We start from the raw sequence: 19,761 nt of genomic DNA, 5'->3' as shown, positions 1-19,761 counted from the left end.
ACTAATTAGCATTAGTTAGTCACTGTTCAAACTTTAAAGTTTACTACTAAAGCCCTTGTAGATGAATTAACATTTCCTAATGCACAAAGTACTTAGAAGTTTAAAGGATAAAGAGTTCGAATTGCGAAATTAGTAATATATTGTAATTATCTTTTAAAAAAAAAAAATTTCGAAGTTTACCGCAATGCTTATGGACTAGGGTTTCTACACGAAGAGAATAGGAAAAATTCTGTATATTATGGACTCCAAAAAGAAAAACTGTTGCACCACAGCATGTGAAAGAGAGAGTAGCCACTGTAAAAAATTGCAGTATGTTTTTTTGAAATTTTTAAGGTCATTTTTTTTTTCTGGACATGAAGTCATGAACATCTATTTTTGTAAGTTGGGGCACTCCATGTAACTTAGAAGACAATATTGACCCCAATTCAAGAGCTTTCAGACCACTTCGGTCAAAAAGCATTGCAGGACAAGTTTGGGTTTTCATAGATGAGTTTCTGGATTATACATGTACGAACTAAAAAAAGTGCTTCAACAAGTTTTCTACTTTTCTCTACTGGGTTTTTACTAGGGTAGTAAATAGTATATTTTGTGTTGTGAAAACAAACAAAGGCCAATTTTTGACATTCCTTTTACGAGACCCCACGAGTGGGCTTCTGGCTTCTGCTGCTTTTTCCTCTCCAAGGTCCCCATCTGCTTCTCTATCTCTCTCTCTCTAAAGTCTCTTATTACTTAACCTACTCTTTCTCTCTCTTGCAGCTCAGGAAGACAACAGTCAATCACAAACCAAGAAAGAACCCCACAAACTCTTAGTCCTAGTAAGGTCCAAACTCCAAACCCTGCAAAAAAATTTATGACCCTTTTTTCTTTCTCTCTCTCTAAACAATAGGTTTATTGAGTTAAGAGAAACAAAGAAAGATAGATGGTGTTGATGAATCACACTTGAACCCAACAAAAAAAAGGGAAGACCCATCAAACCCCACCCCTTATCCCCCACTCCCCCACATCCCCACCAAATGGAACTAACAGATTTGCAAACCAACAAACAAAACAACAACACCCCTCACCACCATCACCACCACCACCACAACCACAATCAAAACCAACACCAACACCAACACCAACACCACCTCCACCAAAACCAGTCCTCCTCTCATCTTCCAATATCTTTTGATGGCAGATCAGGAGGACCACCCTTCATGGGCTCAATCTCCATCCAAGCTGGCCTTACCTCCACAACTCACGGTGCTGCCTCTTCCTCCTCTTCCTCTCTATCCACTTCCTCCTCCTCCCCTTCCTCTTCTTCCTCCTCCACTTCCACCTCCATAGACGCTTCTCTCGCCATCGCCACCAGATCCGACTCACACCCCTCGACCCGATCCGTTCCTTTACTCGACTCCATAAAAAAGAACCCATCTCCATCACAACAGCCTCAACAACAACAACAACAACAATTGACAATTGCAACAATTGCTACGACCGCCACTGCGACGACAACAACAGCCGTTACAACAACCATAACACCAACAGCCAAGCGATCCACAAAAGACCGGCACACGAAAGTAGATGGCAGAGGCCGCCGTATCCGAATGCCAGCCACCTGTGCGGCGAGAGTCTTCCAATTGACGAGAGAATTAGGCCACAAGTCCGATGGCGAAACCATTGAGTGGCTGTTACAACAAGCTGAACCGGCAATTATCACCGCAACAGGTACCGGTACAATCCCAGCAAATTTTTCCACTCTCAACGTCTCGCTTCGTAGCAGTGGCTCTACTCTCTCAGCTCCTCCTTCAAAATCAGCTCCTCATTCATTTCATGGCGCTTTGGCTCTTGCCCACCATCCTTACCACGAAGAAGGGTTTGCTCACCCAGCTTTCTTAGGCTTTCATCAACACCAACAGCAACAGCACCAGCAGCACCTAATGACAGCAGATCAAATAGCAGAAGCGCTTCCGAGTGGTGGTGGTGGTGACAGTGGTGGAGGTGGAGATTCTACTGAGAATTACATGAGAAAGCGGTTTAGAGAAGATCTATTCAAAGAAGATACTCAACCAAATGAAAGTGGTGCTAGTGGTAGTGGTGGTGGTGATGATGAGTCTCCAAATAAGTATTCCAAGACTGGCTTACAAATATCCAAACAGCAGCAACAACAACAACAACAACAACAGGATTCTGTTACGGCAGGATCTTCGGGGTTGCTTAGGCCATCGAATATCCTGCCGGCCACTGCCATGTGGGCAGTGGCGCCAGCACCAACTAGCGGTACCGGCAGCACGTTCTGGATGCTGCCGGTCACCGCTGGCGGTAGCGGTGGCCCGTCCGTGGCCACCGCTACCTCTGGTGCTGGCCCATCAGAATCTTCTCACATGTGGACTTTCCCAGCAGCAACGAGTGGGAACACATTGCAAGCGCCATTGCATTTTATGCCGAGGCTTAATTTTCCGGGTAGTCTTGAATTCCAGCAAGGGAATAATAGTAGTAGAGGGAGTCCTTTGCAATTGGGTTCTATGTTAATGCCACAGCACCAACAACCTTCTCAGCATCTTGGACTAGGAGTGTCTGAGTCAAATTTGGGAATGTTGGCTGCTCTAAATGCGTACTCTAGAGGTGGATTGAATATGAATTCTGATCATCAGCAAAGTCATCCTTTGGAGCATCATCATCATCATCATCATCATCACCAACAACAACAACAACAACACCAGCAGCAGCCTCAAGCTACTGATAGTGGAGATGAAGACCCAGAAAATTCTCAGTGACAATTCTGAATTAAATACGAGTTGGGTTAGTTGCTCTTATATTATTTATTATGTACACAAAAAAAAAAAAAGACAGCTTGGTTTTCTTTCATTTTTTTTTTTTACATTTCATTCTATGGGAGCTGGAGCTAGAGGTTGTTGGCTTTGTTTTGCAGATTTCGAAGTTGGGTTTGTTTTGCAAATGGATCATCGTCGTCTGTGAGTGAAGAGATATTCCTAGTTCTCATTGTAGTGTTCTTTGAATTTTTTGAGTTTTTTTTTTTTTTTTTGGATTTTACTAGATTGATGTGAAGTTTGAGATGTAATTTGTTAGTTTGGTCCAAAGGGACTAGAGGAAACAGGCAGAGAGATTGTATAGGAGGATCAATATTTGTTCGTGTTTGTTTAGTATTGCTATTTGCTTTGTTTGTATGAGAAAATGGTAAAAAAAAAAAAGCAAAATGAATATCGAGCAAAAGGAATTGAAAGTTATTTGAGCAAAAAATCTTTTGAGTTGTATCTTTAATCTTTTTGAGCTGGATGGGAAGATAAATACTAAATAGAAATAAATGCATGTGAAGCGTGAACTCTCATAGATATAGAAAAAGAGCAGATAGGACAATGAAAGAAACTCGGCAGCCAACTAATCCTATATATGTATATGTGAGAGAGAAAGAAAGAGAGCCATAACGTGCAAATATTTACCATCACTTTCTCACTGTTGCTGTAGAGACTGTCCTAACTCCTAAAGCCAAAGGGTATGTCTGTTGGCTTCACCTCCTACTTTTTTATTTTTCACCCCTTCTCCTCTGCATTGTAAAGAGTAAAAACTATTCTCTGCACTTAATTGTTTGTCCTTTGTTGGAGCACTAAATATGGTAGTATTTTGAATTTCAAAAAAAAAAAAATGGTAGTGTTTTTAGTTTTTAGGCTAAACCTAATTTGTTTATTCAGCTATCAAACACAGTTTAATTTGATCTCACATTTATAAATTATGTCAATTTTGGTTCCTCAATTTTTGAAATCAAGTTAATTTAACCCGTTTAACTGTTTTTTATTAAAATTTTGATGGGATTATTTGTGAGCCCTTATTAGTCAAGCAACGCTCCAAAAAGATATAAAGTAACCTATAGTGCGGATTTAACTCGAGTAAAATATATTGTGCTTTTATGGTGTGCTTTTGTAACAGAACTTCTTTTCCCCTCTTGTGTGTGTGTTTGTTTCTCCAAAAAAAAAAACTGGTGTAAGAAATCTACTCCACAAGACCAGGAAAAGAAGAGTCTTTGATGACTGGATCTACTATCTCAGATTGTGCATCCCATTGGAGCCTAAAAATTAGGTTAATTTCATCCATTTGTCTCATATTCGTTAACACTTTGACTGGAATGTTTGATCATAGTATTGATGAAAGCAGTTATAAAGTGTGCAACTAACGCATGTTCCATATGTTAGGTTACATAATAACGTTAAGAATTTTAACGGAAAGAAGTTTAAACGATAAAATTGACTTAATTTTGAGAATTAAAGATCAAAATTGACACAATTAATAGTCAAGAACAAAAATCGACTAACTAGTTTGTTGAATGAAGAAAGTGAATTTGGCTTAATGGTTGAATGACTGGAGTTAATAAATTGACTTATATTTTTAAGTTGTTGCCATGTATGCAAGAAAAGTAGTAGAATAGTAGTTGATGGATGGGAGAGAATTCAGTTGTTACCTAATAAATAATTGAAGAAGACATAATTACATCTTTTTAATTTGAATAACTAATATTAAATCTCACCCAAATTTTAAGGATCAAAATATATTTTATCCTAACAAATATTATATCTATACAAGAATATTTTTGGCCCCTTAAAATCATAAAATGGAAGAATATTTTTGGCTGCTTTCCTCTTTCCTAATTTTTTTTAGGCATGTGCTGATTTCTTTTAAGGAAAACTCACATATTCTAGATATCTCCCTGATTTTCAGCCTTTTGGAAGATGACATATTTACATCATTACAATACTTGGACGGTGGATTGTTTAATACTTTAATTTCCACTATTTTTAAACACAAATTTATTAATCAACATAAGAAATTCTGAAAAATCTTTTAAATTTTGTAAAAATTATATATAAAAAAAAAATTAATGAAATGAATAATAATTATGTGCGAAACCCAAAAGTCGATATTCAAGTAATAGCCCAATAATGATGTTATATTTATATTGTGATGTCCCATATTACCAAATTTTTTTGCTTAATCATTATTCTCATTTATATATGTTTACATGCTCCTTTGAGTTGTTGGTACTGTTTCTTGAATTTACACCTTGGTCTCCCTTTTTTGTTTTCTTTCTCTTTTTTTTTTTTGGGCACCGATTTTCTTTCCCTTATTAAAGCATACATCACATCAGTGTGAAAAAGATTGGGTATCTATGTAGATAAGAAGCATTTATTATAGGGGCACCAATGTAGATAAGAAGCATATACTATAATATAAGGGGATTCCTTTTACCAAATTTTTGAGCATTTTAAAACTTTAAAAAATGTAAAGAATTTTTATATCTTACACCCATGCCACATCTAGTTTTGGGTAACTATGATGGAAATCATTTCATGCTACTAAAATTTCTGTATCTTGCAGCCAAATTTGGACACTGATATGATCTTAAATCTATATACAGCTTAATAACCAGTCCATTTACATGTGCATAAAAATCAGATCTTAAAGAACTTAGCTCAGTGCAAAACAGGTATATTCAAATGCTTCCAATAGAGAGGTTCTTAGTTCTAGTTATGTTCTTTTTAGTATCAAAGATAAGATTTTGTGTTGAAAATTACAACGATTCTCCCTTTTTTTAGTGTTCTATGGATTTAAAAGGGAAAACAACAATCCTTTGATAGTGAGGCTTAGATATCTCAACGAAATAATTGCATTTGTTGTTTTCTGTTTCACATCGACCAATTATGCTGCAGATATTGGATTTCTCTTTCAACACTCACAAAACCTTCCCTAATTGACAATAAGTTCCACTATCACACTTGTAAAAGCAACATTCAAAGCTTCTAAGTTAAAAAAAAAAATAAAAAAAAATTGAACATTATAGATTATAATTAATAATTATATGTAAACTAAAAGAAAATTTTCAATAATTATGATTATAATTGATTAATAAAATGGATAGTTAAAATAAAAGGAAAAAAAAACTCTAAATTACATTAACTAAAAAAATACATATTATACTAGTTGGTTTAAACTTATTTAAACTTTAAAGCGTTTTAAGGTTTAAACTTTAAGCAATACATGAAGGCATGGACTTGGACTAAATTGCAAGCCTAAGTCAACCCACCCCCTATTTTCATTTATAGACCCTAGTTTTTGAGTTGTATAATAGACAAATCATAACTTTCATATCCTATTCTCAAGAAAAAAAAATTATAAAAAAAAAGGGATTTGTGTCATTGTGCAAAGCATATTCACTATCAAGTTCATAAACCTTTCCCGCCTCCATATTTTTATGACATCGGCCAGTGTTCCACTAATCCGCAATTTCCGCGACCAAAAAGCTATAATTGGGATTATTATAGTCTTAACTTTCTAATTAACAAAACAAATATAATAAAAGTACACATTTTGACCTTTATAATAATTCTAATTAAAAAAATGTAATTATTAAAAGCGCGAGCACAAAAATTTCACAACAGAACTTAAGTGACAAGTTTTTAACAATAAATTAAAACAACGAGATCAGTGGTAGATCCATATGAAGCCAATAACAACTTAACGTTATGAAAAATATTGTAAAAATATTGTGTTCGACAGTGATTTACTGATTAAGGAAAAGACATATAGAGGTGGGTGATGATGATGATGATCATGAGTGATCTGTAAAGTGAATTGACGGCTAGGATGATTCTGTCTTGGCTGGCTCTATGGTCATGAGTCATGAAGCTATAGTATTTAGATAGACTTGATTTTGGAATAAATAAAAGTTCCACGCGCTTCACGTGCTCCAATCATGGAGATCATAAGTGCGGGTTTGGTAATTGCGGACAGCGATAGAGCGCGTGGACTTAAAAAAAGACACTCTCACACAGGTGACATTCCCATACTATGGGTCTGTTTGGATAGAACTTATTGCTGAAAACTGAAAACTGAAAACTGAAAACACTGTAGTAAAATAATTTTAAAATGTGTGAATAGTACCGCGGGACCCATTTTTAATGAAAAAGTTGCTGAAAAGTGAAATTTGTGGGTCCGTAAACAGTGCACGAATGCACTGTTCACAGAAAATTGGGTCAACACTTGCGGCTGGAGGAAAAAAAAAAAAAAAAAAAAAGGCAAAACTTGGACGCAAAACGTGGACGCTGAATCCAAACCGCACCTATACATACACCTTCATTCCCTCTCTAAATCTTTGCCCTCACTTTTCAAGATTCTTTTTTTATTTTTTAATCTTTTGGATGTTAAATTATTGACCGCGTTATTCTGCGACTACGCTATTTGTCACAACTTGATGTAATAATCGATTATGATTTATGAGTGATATATAATTTATTTTCGCATGGACTTATAGCTTTCTCTTTTACTCACAAATAATTATTTTAATATTGGTAGGTTTTTCTTAGTTCAATTGGTAAAATTTTTGATAGTTGCATAAGAGATTTAGAGTTTAATCCTCGTTTACATCAAAAATCGATTAATATATTGGTCTGATGATAAAAATCTATCATCAGAAATGAATATTATAGGTTAAAACTTTTAAAAAAAAAAATCATTTTAAAATTGTGACATAAAAGTTGTCTTTAAACCTTTTCAATTATTAATTGGTAAATATGTGGCCGGCTAATTAGTGTTTTTATATATATAAATATATATCGTTTGGTATATGACTATTTTATAAAATTTGGTAAAAAACTATGATTATATTTGTTACAAACTTGAATTTGAATTATTTATTTAGTTATTTGTTGTTAAGGTAGGTTACAGAAACACCCAAAAGATTTGGTGTAAGCCCATTGTTATACCATATTTTTTTTAAATGTCATTGTAAATCCCTACTCCCAAAGTAATTGACACTTTGCACCAACCCCAGACTCTTGAAGGAGAATCAGATGATTAAGAGGGTGTTTCTATTTAGAGACATGGAATTTTCAATCTTGGCAAATGGAAACTTCCTACCAAACTGAGGATGTACTTATAGCTTCACTTCATGATAATTATTATTATTTTTGTCATCAACCCAATACATTAAATGTGTGTTTGGATATCCCTTATTTTGCTGAAAACTGAAAACACTGTAACAAAATAATTTTTAATTGTGTGAATGGTATCGTTTGACCCATTTTTAATGAAAATTTTGTTGAAAAAAAAAGTTTGTAAGTCCTGTAAACAGTGCAAAGTACCCACTAAAACTAAAAAATAAAAATAAAGCGTGAAACTGTGGACGTAATATCCAAATGCAAGCTAATTGGTTTTTTGAAATAGGCAAGATTTGAACACAAGTTCCCTATTTGACAATTGTGGACTTCATCTCTCTTGAGCTATCTGAAAACAAAGATAATTGCAATGAGAAAGCAATGGTCATAACACCCTGTATAGTGGCAGAATTGCAATTCGGCCATCAATAGCTATCATTGAATGATTTTTTTCGTGATTTAATTACTGTACATATGAAAGCTAATATACACAAGATACAGAATTAATTATTACACCTCTATGCTTCTCCTATGCTTTACCTCAAATTTCCATGCTTAGTTTATACTTAATATACACATTAGACAACATTATCTGTATCCTGTCACACCATAACAAAATGAAATCATGGAATCCAGCTATCCTCTTGGAGTAAACTTTGGAGAGAACCAGCTATTGGGCATTTTGATTAGTCTTTTCCCCCTCTATACGCAAGTTAGATGAGCAATTTGCATCAGCATCACAGCATGCCTCCATCAAAGTTTCCTCTTGACTTTGGTTCACTATTTTTCTGAATGGCAAGTTAAAACATACATTAGAACACATTCTATATAAGGAAATTTCTTCAGATATCAACAGTAAAACTTACTGTTCATAAATTGTCTTAGCATTAGGCCAGAACTTCTTAATGTGCCTTAATTTCTTGAGCCTTGTCTTGAGGTTCCAAAGGCAAGAGAGACAACACCCGCAGCCTGCAGAACAAGGCCAATCAAGACATACGGAAAACATTGGTCTCATAATATAAAGATCCAAACCATGCCATATTTCCTTTTTGAAGCACTACAGAATATCACATCAATGAGAACGAATCTCGTTGCACTATGAACAAGATAATAGCATGAATTCCATCATGTACTTTGCAGATATATGATCTTTCAGCACATTCTCACTAGTCTAAAACTATAGTCTTTTGTATCTCAAAAATCAATGTTTTCCCAGGTAATTCTATTTATTTTCTTAAATAACACATGCCATATCTAAAATGAGAATTATAAGCTTCCAGGAATAATTGGCCCAGGCCAAAACTTGACCCATATTAGCAAGTATAGAAGTTTTTGAGTAATATTACCATAATTAAAGAAGAAGAATCAAGCAACAGAGTACCTAGAGCTTCGGTATTTGTAGAACAGTTACTTGGTAGGAACACTTTCTTTTTAGTTTGAAAGGACTGTTCTTTTAGTTGTGTTGGTAGATCTACTTTAATTTTGTTTTCTATTTTATTCTATCCAAGCCATAAATACTATACTGAAGAATAGTATTGAGTGTGTGAGAGAGAGAGAGAGAGAGAGAATCTCTCAAAAATGGATTGAGCCACTCAAGCCTGGCTTATAATTGGGTCAATTAAAGGGTTCTCAGACCAGTCATTAGATGAATGGGCCATATGGCAAATCTACTATACGATCACTTTTTTAAAAAGTAAGGTCTTTGTCCCCTCTCTCTCTCTTGATTGGAAGCTATCAAAATAAGTCAATCTAGACTTGACCTGGTGGCCAAAGTAGGTGGCAAGCAGAGAGGGACGGCGTATTTGAAGGGAAATGAAGGATCAGATTAGGTTTTGAGGCACATGCAAGGCTTCAGAAAATTTTCAGATGTCCTGATTGAAGGAAGGATTCAAGGAACAGGATACGTACCTGTTATGCAGAAATAGTACAAAATTGGAGAAAAGGGGAGAGACCAAGGGATAAACAACTAGGTCTGGGTCCTTTGACCAGGTGTACCAGAGAGCTTTAGATCTGGCATCTTCCACTAATTATGATGCTAGAAGGGAAGAGGTGGACAGGAGGAAAGAGAAGGTTTAGGCTTTTTAGATACCTAAAATAATTTATGCATTGTTTCTTGCAATGCTAGTGGTGATGGATTATTTCTTGTCAACAGTGCCATACTAATGAATCAAGATAATTATGCCTAAGAAATTCTATAAAGCCCACAGTATTTTAGAATATATTTCCTAATGTTCCATCAGTTCAACAGAGGAGAATTCCATTGACAAGACAAACTTATCCAAATAAAAGTGGTTTCTTCCATCCACAGCACATCAGAAAATAAAGATTATTATAGAATTTTGTACATACACACACTACTTTCAGAATTTATTATTTTGCTCCTTTGAGGTGGGGGCAGCTGCCTGACAGAAATTACCCACCAAATTGCCTAAGACTAAGATACCTGACAAAAGAAAATTTTCTAATTTAGTTGCCTTGTTTACATCAAAGGTAAACCGCAAAATGGAAGTCTATAGACTCTATACTTCCAAAAGAAAAAGATATAAATGGTTGCTATTGACTCAATAGCAACTATTTATATTGACCCACAAAATAGGAGGTGATTATGAGGTGCTCAAATAGTATCTGAACTGGACCATTGTATCTATGACAAATCAAAACATAACTTTTTTTGAGCAAAGAGACGACAGATAGAGAGGATAGCTTACGATAAACTGTCAGCTGCGTAAAATATTGGAAGCCTTCCCAATCCAACACCTCTCCATTGTCTTCTTGGAAAAGAAATATCCTGCTCAGCACCTGAGCAAGTTGCAGCCAGAACAAACTGAAAAACGCAGCAGTCGCACACATTAATGAAGAAAATATAGAAGCACATTTGAACTTAAGTAAAGAAGAAAATTCTTTCAATTTAACAGTTAACAGAAAAGGAAAGTGAATTGTACCAGTGGAAAGAGTACAGCCATAACCCCATAGCTCACAAGAGGTGAGACGAAGAAAATAGCCAGAACACAGGGGCTTCCTGGAAGATGATTATGGAAAATAATGACCACAATCCTGAACATGCGAAAGAAAAACAAACAGAAAGTATGTAGGACCTCTTATGTTCCCACAGCATTGTTTGGAGCAAACAATGAAATTTGAGACACCACCGAGATCACTTTTTGTATGCATAGATCTAATTTGCTTTGTAATGCACTAAACATTAACTTAGAAGTTGATATAAAAATTACTTTTAGATTTTCCTTTTTCCCTTAACTCTGCCACTCACTCCTTTAACACAACGAGAATATGCTTCTTCAATCACTGCTCCTCCAGCTCATGAGTCATGAAGGAGAAATAACATTGTGCGAAAAGGGCCACCAGGGTCAGATTCAATATACATCTCATAAAACTGCAAAACACCTGTATGATGTCCTCAGTCCTCACTAACCATCAGAATCTCATAGGTAAATCATTTATGAGACTGACCTAGCCAGGTGAAAAGCTCTGTGTTCTGAAGCTTATTCTTTTGAAATAATTTAAATCACATGTCAAATTTAACATGGATGTTACCAACAGATCAAGAATATATCCGTATATATCTAAAAGAGTTCCTGATCCTTGTATACATATTCCATCCACATCTCAAATTTACCAAATAAGATCTGTTCATTTGGAAAGAAATTTCACTTAAACGTTATATGAAGTAAATATATGTGTTATAACTTATAATACTGTTGGACAAACATGTATGCGTTAGGTAGTTCATATTTCACATTTTGATATACCCTCAAATATTTTTATTGCTAACTAGAGAGTCTTTCAAGACTTAAGTATATCTTACAATACACAATAATTTAAGTCATGGTATGCAGCAATTCACTACAGAAGACAGTGATAAGTATAAAATTTATTAGATTCTTGGATTCCTCATACCCAATACTTGGTATTGATGACATTAACCAGTACATAAGATTTTGATTAAAGCACACCATCATTACAAACACTTGACTCAACTACTCAATCTTCCTTTCTCAGCATTGTGGAAGCTGGTGCATACAGTTATCTAGTCAGCTTCAATTTCTAACCATTAAGCCACATGACTAAGAACTCGGGGTTTGCTTCTAAGATCAGTACTCAAAGAGTTTCTCATATCAGAAACCATAAAGCAAGCAAATAAGAAAACCCAGGTGTACCTGAGCAACATATTTTGCCATGTGAAACTAAAAGGTGCACTAAAGCAAATCAAACTAAGCAATTGATTTGACTGAAAAGTAATTTACCAAAACCCGCAAAAAATGCCCAGTTGGATTCAAAGTAGTCCAGTCTTCTGTCCAAAGCCACTTCAGAAAAATTCCATTTGTATCTAAAAGGTACAAAAGCTTAATTAGTAATTATCTAGCCAAATGCGAGTACAAGATATTGAACAACTGATTTAATGCATCACATACTCAAAACAGTAGTAGGCATACATCCAGGACAGGAGTAGGAAATTGATCACTTTCCCTACATAAGGTATAAATCCTGTGGCAAAAACCTGCATATAGTTCTTAAAAACTATCATGTCTGTAACCCAAAAAGTAAAGAGATAACAAATTGAAATGATTTGTTGTAGATTAAAAGCATTTCCAATGATACAATATGCTTAAAGAACTGCAAAACAAAAAATGCAGTAACAAGTTCATCGACATGCAATAAATGTACAAAAACAGGCACACACAAAGAATATAATGATGTAAAGATATAGTTTTACCTCTAGGAAGAAAAAACTCAAAAGAAGAACTGAATACACCTGCTCTCCTATCCCAACCATGACACTGAACAAGAATAAAAAAATCTTTAAGATTTTATTGTAAAACATTTGTGATTTGTAAATAAGTTCCTGCAATTGGCAGCAAAGAATCCATTTTAAAAACCAATCCATTTGTTATTTGTGATTAAGTGCCTGCAATTAGCAGTAATTAATAAATTTAAAACACCATTAAACAGTGACTAATATGAGTTTTACCCGCCCAGGCCAGCTAGTCTTTCCGTATGAGCTGTACTTTGTGCAGTCAATGTCTCGCTTGGGCTTGATGGTTCCACTACAGAGGACCCAGATCTCCCCATTGCGGCAAAACCAAACTTGGCAATGTCATTGTACCTGGATGAAGAATAGTACAGTTTCGGATTAAGGAAGACAACTAATTAAGCCTTAGAGGGGATGCCTAGGGAAAAATGAATTAGGGGGGAAAGAAACTTGCTTTGGTATTAAAAAATTAGGCTGAGAAACTAATATTAACTCAGATAATCTAATTCTCTCTTTCTACTCAACTGATGATGAAACAAGTTGTGATTAGAAACCAAGCAAAATCCCAAATTCCTCGTAATGAGATTAAACATTTATATTCAGTTCATATAACAGTGCATGACCATAAACATTCAAAGATGCAAGGTGAGGCCTATCTAGGTCCAACTCATAGCTATAGGCACCAAGCTGAAACAATCAGAGATATACATAAAGCAAAATACATAGCCATGACAAGGGAAACAGTACCAGAGACTGCTTAGAATTAAGCTGAACATGTATAATGGGTAGAACCAAAAGACCTGCAAGTAATAATTACATAAAATGATCAGGGCCACTGAAAGCCACAGAAGAAGTTGAAAGTGAAATAAGTTCTTTCACACGGAAACAAAAGCTACAGATAAAAATATGGTGTCATCACCTGCATATTTCAATATGCTGTTTTATTCTAACCTCCTTATTAAGGAAAACAAACTTTAAGAATACTATGACTCTCTTTCAAAATAGCGGAAATGGGTTGGGGGTGTATAGCCTCATTAGAAATTTGCAACACAATAAATCTATGATAATCATATCTGAGAATATATATATTCATCGGATAAGCAGGGTTTTATAGTTTTATAAGAAACTCTATGTATTAGAAGGTAGAAAATTATAAAGGGAGGAGAAATATCCACAAGAGTAGAGAAAAGTGTGACAGCAAAAGTCAGGTCAGCACTGAAACCAATGGGATGGCTTAGACTAGTTTGTTTTGTTAGTTTTGATGATCAAGTCCAGATGTAGTCATTTTAATTTGTTAGAAACTTGTCTGTCAATCAGAAAATAAGAATAGTTTTTGTGCAACAATTACAGCCACTTTCAACTTTGTATGTAACCTTTAACAAACACCTAGAGTGGAAAAAACAATGAAGATCAAAATATATTTTGGTAGCTTGAAAAAATCTTGAGTTTCTGTGATTTGTCTCAACCATGGTCGTTTTTTTTTTTTTTTTTCTTTTCTATTTTTATTATTATTATCATGATTCTTTATAAAATTATTAGTGAGAATTCCAATCCTCTTTCAAAGTTCTTCTGTGAGGCAACATGTCATTCCAGTCAATTAGAACCTCAGGTTGGGACTCTAGATATTGCATGGGAACTCTATTTTCATGTGCCCAAAGCTAAGAAAACATGTTTCTAGAAACTCATTTGACCATTAAAGAGTGGGCTTTAAAGAAATTTGAACTGGCTCATGCAGCCTATATGGGACTGTGCCTATTGGTATCTCAATTGGGGTTTGATGAGTAATATAGGCATTTGATTTGGGTTTCCAATATGTGCTCTTTTGCTTTTATGAATGATATGAATTAATTCAGCTTCCTGATATAAAATTTTTAATAAATACAATCCAAAATGCTCAACCAGTTTACATTCCTGCAATGATCATTACAAAAGTTACATGAGTAAGGGAATAAAATGATAATTATGTTACTTTCACTTACGTAAAAGAGTTGTATCAGTCCAAGCCGCAAGACAGAATACAATTTTAAAATGCCGCCAAAAGAGCATGGTACTTGAGTACCAATCTGTGAGCACTGATCAGGTAATATCCAGAAGAGCATTGGGATGACAACAGAATTTAGGACGATCATGCTGCACAGAGATATTGAAGATATTTAAATTATTTGATCATAACATGCATGATACACTGCTACAACCAACAGAAGCATTAATACATAAACTAACACAGTATATTGGAATTGGGAAAAAAATGCTCAAATAACTGGAAATGGATATGAAAAGAAAGTTAGAAACCACCGGATAAATAAATTTCCACTTATTATACCAATTATAAAAAATAACACAAATATGAAGGCAACAAGTAGAACTTTCTTATTAGAGGCTACCCTCCACCCCCAAAAATATATAAAGCAATTTTTAGTTAGATTTTTTTATACATAATAAGCATTTATTAATTATTGAAATCCCCTAGAGAGAAAATTTTAATTCCTAATACACATGAAATTTCTTGTCAAAGAGTATGAGGAATTTTTAATAGAATTTTCCATCAGCTATTAAATGCTTGTGTCCAAAGCATTTTTAAGTTAAAAGGGTTTGCTGCGTTGTCATTCATGTAATCAAGCTAGAGCATTGAGTCATTAGGATTTAATAAGCCTAAAAATATAAGTTTTCAGTTTCCTATGACCGACAATTGCTGCTTCTTCTTTTTCCGCTTTTTGTGTGTATTTTCTTGCCCCCTTTAGATAGAAGTTGTCACCTAAGTGACATGATCAAGTGCCATTTACCTCGTGGGATGGCATTACAGCACAAGAAAGGACAGACCTTGTGAAGGGATCACAATTAGGGAAGATTTAACCTATATAAAAGCTACACTGCTAATCCCAGATATCTCTAGTATAAACTCTTTTGGGGGTGGGATTTCCTAGTATACTTATGTATACTTGAGCCAAGAGCCTTATAGCTCAACTAGCATCTCCTGATGTTTCCATCTGAGGCGTCCACGGTTCAGATTCCCCCTCTCCCAATTATCTATTATCAAACAATGCTTTATGTATACTTGTCTTTCACCCTCCCTTCTCTCTCTCTTAATAAAAAGTCTTCTTAAGAAATGGCATTAGAACTTGGAACTCATAAACCCAGTCACACCTCTAAAATCAAGAATACAAATGCAGGCTAAGACATGAATACGATAACACCTTGGAGAGACTCCAATCAAGTCTTTAATATAGCACATAAGATACTACTTAGCCCAAAAGCTTAAACCTATGTGTTTGGGCCAAATTATAATTATTTTTCCTCAACTACCACTTATCCTGTCCTTTAGACTAATCCAAGTTTGGAGCTTTATGATAACTCTTGTGCCATAGTTAATACAAAAACAACCCAATTGCTCAGCTTCTATTTTATGCACAAAGTATCACCCATTGTATTAAAAAACAAAAATTGAAACCAACCCAATTGAAATTTCTAACTAACTGAAAGAATTAAATGCCCAAAATCAAAACTTTTATACAATTAAAGTATATAAAGAGACTCAAAGAAATTTACCTTCCTAAGAAAATAAAACCATTCAGTAGAAAACATTGCCCTGTTCTGATCAAAAGCTTTCTCGACCTGCCACCAAAATATATTTTTTTTCCAAAAAAAGAAAGAAACAAATCCATAGACAGTAATTGAATATTAAAAAAAAAAAATTGAGATAGAGAGAGAAGGGACCTGAGGCAGAGAATGACGACGCGATAAAGACAACATGCTTCTTTGAATCCCTCGAGCCATAGCAGCGTCCCTTGCTTTAGTTTTGCGATACAAAGCTTCATTAACGGTTTCATGGCTTCCATTGAGAGAGAGAGCTAAAAGAGTTTTGGATTTTGAGACAACCTGGGCGTTTGTTTTGAGTTTGAGTGTTTGACACTTTGACTAATAAATAAGTTACCTGGGGCTGGGGGTAATGATAGGATCACTTCTGAGTTCACTGATCTTTCAGAGATATATATTGGTGATGATGATGATGATTGGCCACGTGTACATGAGCAATTCTAGGCAATTTGGTTTTATAATTTTTTGTTATTAGAGCCCACTTGGGAAAAGATTTCTACTAATGTTGTTATTTTGTGAAAATACGTGTGGGTAAAAAAGTGTGAAAATACGTGTAATATTATTTAAATACCAAAAACGGTTGTTTAAACAACAGTAACAAATACTCCCTAAATTCAACTCAACCCAACCAATCAAACTAGCAACTTAGTGTGCCTAGCCGGTCCAGTCGTTTAATTGAACCATTATTTTTTTTTTTTTTTGAGAATGAATTGAACCATTAAAACTTAGTAAAACCTTCTTTTAAAAAAAAAAAAAAAACTTAGTAAAAGGTTTTCTTGCAATATGTGCAACTTGAATGGGTAAATGATGTAATTGTGACCTATCCGATTTTGTAAATTTAAATAAAATTACTTTTATGGGTTCATTGCGGTTTTTTTTTTTTTTTTTTAATATAAAGGATAATGAAAACAGAAGTTTTATAATAAAATTGATGTTTGACTTCTCAATAAATATAGAGCTTCAAGTTTTAGCTCATATCATAATCCATGGGATTAGATCGATTAGATCAACTAATGAAATTGAAAGATATGCTTTTATTCCTCGAATATTAAGATAAGATTTTACATAGCAAATACTTTACTATAATATAATATGACATCCTTTAATTTTACAATTTTTTTAGTGATGTTACTTGTGAGACCTAGAGTTTGAAATATATTAGGTGGCTTTTTTTTAGACTTAGTTTTAATTAATAATTTAGGCATGCCTATTTTTATCAATTTTCATATTTAGTTTATGACTTCTAAAACTTATGTATATAAAATTTTTATTTTTTATATAAGGTTCAACCGGTGACCCACTAGTTGAACCAATGACCCAATAACCCGGCTCTTAGATTGGGTTAATGTATGGTTTGGGTTTAATAAATATTTCTCCTTTATATGCACAAAATTTGACAAAACTTTTCATTGCTGTCAATGTAGCAGATTGTTCACGATAGATGAAAAAATGACGTCAATGTGTCAATGGTAGGCTCAAATGAGAACCAATAAAACCTCACCAACTCAATTTTTGTGAAAAATGTTATCAAATTTTTTATGTATATAGAATTGCTAAGGGGCATACACAATTCAGTGTGGCCAATTTGGGGAGGTTTTCTCACCACACCAACTATCTCCCCATAAGCTTGAGCGGACCACACAGTACGAGTAGGGGACTAGCCTCTACATACTTGGTGCAATTGATAAGGTTAGTTTGGTATGCTTAGCCAGGTAGTAAACACTATTCTCTCTCTCTCTCTCTCTCTATATATATATATATATATATATATATATATATATATATACATTGTGTGTGTGTTGGGGGTAGAATTTATCTTAGGTGTTGTACATTAGATTTTCCAACTAAATTTAAACATATGATTGCATTGACCAATGAAATATAAATAGTGTCAACTAAGGATAATTAAATTCAATGCAACTGAGTGTTTGAATTCAATTAGAGAACCTACTAAATTGTATCTAAGTTTACTTCTCTCTCTCTCTCTCTCTCTCTCTCTCTCTCTCTCTCTCTCTCTATATATATATATATATATATATATATATATAAGTTTGGGATACAATGTCATTTTTTAAGGTTTGGAATGGGTTGGAAAAATATGTTTACTCAGAGTTTAGGTCCGAAAAATACTATTATAGAGGTTTTTGAATTGTTTTGTGAGCTCACCTTGGGATGGCATCATTCGGTTTCATATGCATAATTTTAGAACACATTGACGTTCTTATTGAGACAGAGTCATCTATGACTCTGCTCCGGTGTATATAATAAATAACCCTTTTCATCCAATTATAAATTAAGTCTAAATACATATGTTTCAAATTAAATTCTCATCCACAATAGCCTTAAAATAAATTTTACAAACCATATTGGTTATATGATAAAAAAAAAAAAGAAGCTATGTCATTTATAAAAAAGAAAAAAAAGTTTACAATTAATATTAAATAGGAGAGTTTATCGACTTTGATAATTCAAATAAAAGACAGATGATGATCAAAATAAAGGCCCAGGACTATTTTAATTGAATAAATTATTAGTTTCTACAATTAATTTCTAATAGAAGTTTTTTTTTTATTATTCAATGCACTAATATCACGACAAAGAGAAAAAAGAGAAGAAAAGAAAAGAAATATATGGAGTATCCGAACTAAAGTAATGTAATGCAATCTAATTGTTGTTAAATAAAAAAAAAAAGTTAACAAAAGTAAAAAGTAAAAGTTTAAAAAGTGAAATGTGAAAAAAATTTGAGAGAGAGAGAGGAAGGTGAATTGATCCTAAGTCATCCGAAGTATTGTAATGCAATTTAATTGTTGTTTCCGATCTTAAGGATTTGGGCCTCATGATACCCATGAGGTTTATGTCTTCAAAACCTCTAACCAAAATAATTATATTAAAGAGATATATGGAAACTTTATTTTATTCCGCTCAAATGAGTAACATGACAATTCCTCAGGAAAACAAAAAAGAGTTTCCCAAAAAAAGTGCAATTTGCCTGCAATTTAATGGGCTGTAATTTCTTAATCCATTTTTAGGTCATTGGTGAAGCTTTTTGCAACGAAATGCTCTTCTGGATGACATTTACATTGGTGATTTATGCACCTGCATCCAACTGGGTGAGGGCAATTGAAAAGAGCATCGCAATGTTCATACTCATTTGGTTGTACAACCATTCTTGCATCAGCTATGATCTGAAAATCTGCAACCAATGTTTATTGTTAAACATAGAATTTTTATCTTTTTTTTTTTTTAAGGAGAAATTATACTTTACTACCTTAAACTATACCTTATATTACACTTTTTGCACCCTAAACTTTTTGAATGCATGTTTTACACTCTAAATTATGACTTTTGTTACACTTTACACTCTGACGTTAAATTTGATGTTAACTTGAATGGAAAAGTATGACATTGTGGAAAAAGGCCTATAAACAAAATGGGGCTATAGCTGTGATTTTAGGGTCTATAGTTGCGTATTAAAAC

At 34.0% G+C, this 19,761-nt stretch overlaps 2 protein-coding genes across 7 annotated transcripts; one reads left to right on the top strand and one right to left on the bottom strand.

Annotated features, from left to right (window-relative positions):
- The first annotated feature begins 595 nt into the window (after window positions 1–595).
- On the top strand, window positions 596–3,133 carry LOC142621626 (uncharacterized). Its single transcript, XM_075794937.1, has 2 exons — window positions 596–2,781; window positions 2,912–3,133. Exon 1 carries the CDS (start codon window positions 1,014–1,016, stop codon window positions 2,754–2,756), a length of 1,743 nt encoding a protein of 580 aa, XP_075651052.1. The 5' UTR covers window positions 596–1,013; the 3' UTR covers window positions 2,757–2,781; window positions 2,912–3,133.
- Window positions 3,134–8,788: 5,655 nt separating this feature from the next.
- On the bottom strand, window positions 8,789–16,629 carry LOC142636694 (protein EI24 homolog). Of its 6 annotated transcripts, XR_012844373.1 has the most exons (12): window positions 16,405–16,619; window positions 16,237–16,302; window positions 14,670–14,820; window positions 13,438–13,490; window positions 12,910–13,044; window positions 12,655–12,718; window positions 12,353–12,438; window positions 12,185–12,267; window positions 10,865–10,941; window positions 10,631–10,746; window positions 10,272–10,365; window positions 8,789–8,891 (listed from the first exon to the last, which is right to left on the bottom strand). XR_012844373.1 is itself a non-coding variant. In XM_075810990.1 (11 exons), the coding sequence occupies exons 1-11, from the start codon at window positions 16,524–16,526 to the stop codon at window positions 8,825–8,827; spliced, it is 999 nt and encodes a 332-aa protein (XP_075667105.1). In that variant the 5' UTR covers window positions 16,527–16,618; the 3' UTR covers window positions 8,789–8,824. The 6 variants fall into 6 exon arrangements, 3 of the variants coding, with proteins under 3 accessions (XP_075667105.1, XP_075667097.1, XP_075667114.1); XM_075810990.1 differs by lacking the exon at window positions 10,272–10,365 and having other exon boundaries at window positions 12,374–12,438; window positions 16,405–16,618; XM_075810982.1 differs by lacking the exon at window positions 10,272–10,365 and having other exon boundaries at window positions 16,405–16,614.
- Window positions 16,630–19,761: the final 3,132 nt, after the last annotated feature.

This window comes from Castanea sativa, chromosome 1 (assembly GCF_040712315.1).
Source record: "Castanea sativa cultivar Marrone di Chiusa Pesio chromosome 1, ASM4071231v1".
NCBI classification, from domain to species: domain Eukaryota; kingdom Viridiplantae; phylum Streptophyta; class Magnoliopsida; order Fagales; family Fagaceae; genus Castanea; species Castanea sativa.
This window is presented reverse-complemented; position numbering and strand designations above follow the sequence as displayed.

What these genes read in the sequence shown, in the direction of transcription:
- LOC142621626 (XM_075794937.1), top strand. Translation starts at nt 1,014, where the DNA reads ATGGAACTAACAGATTTGCAAACCAACAAACAAAACAACAACACCCCT.
- LOC142636694 (XM_075810982.1), bottom strand. Translation starts at nt 16,526, where the DNA reads ATGGAAGCCATGAAACCGTTAATGAAGCTTTGTATCGCAAAACTAAAG. An exon ending in GACTGATACAACTCTTTTAC is followed by an intron (nt 13,491 to 14,669) that starts GTAAGTGAAAGT and finishes TATTACTTGCAG; the next exon opens with GTCTTTTGGTTCTACCCATT. An exon ending in TGAGTTTTTTCTTCCTAGAG is followed by an intron (nt 12,439 to 12,654) that starts GTAAAACTATAT and finishes AACTATATGCAG; the next exon opens with GTTTTTGCCACAGGATTTAT.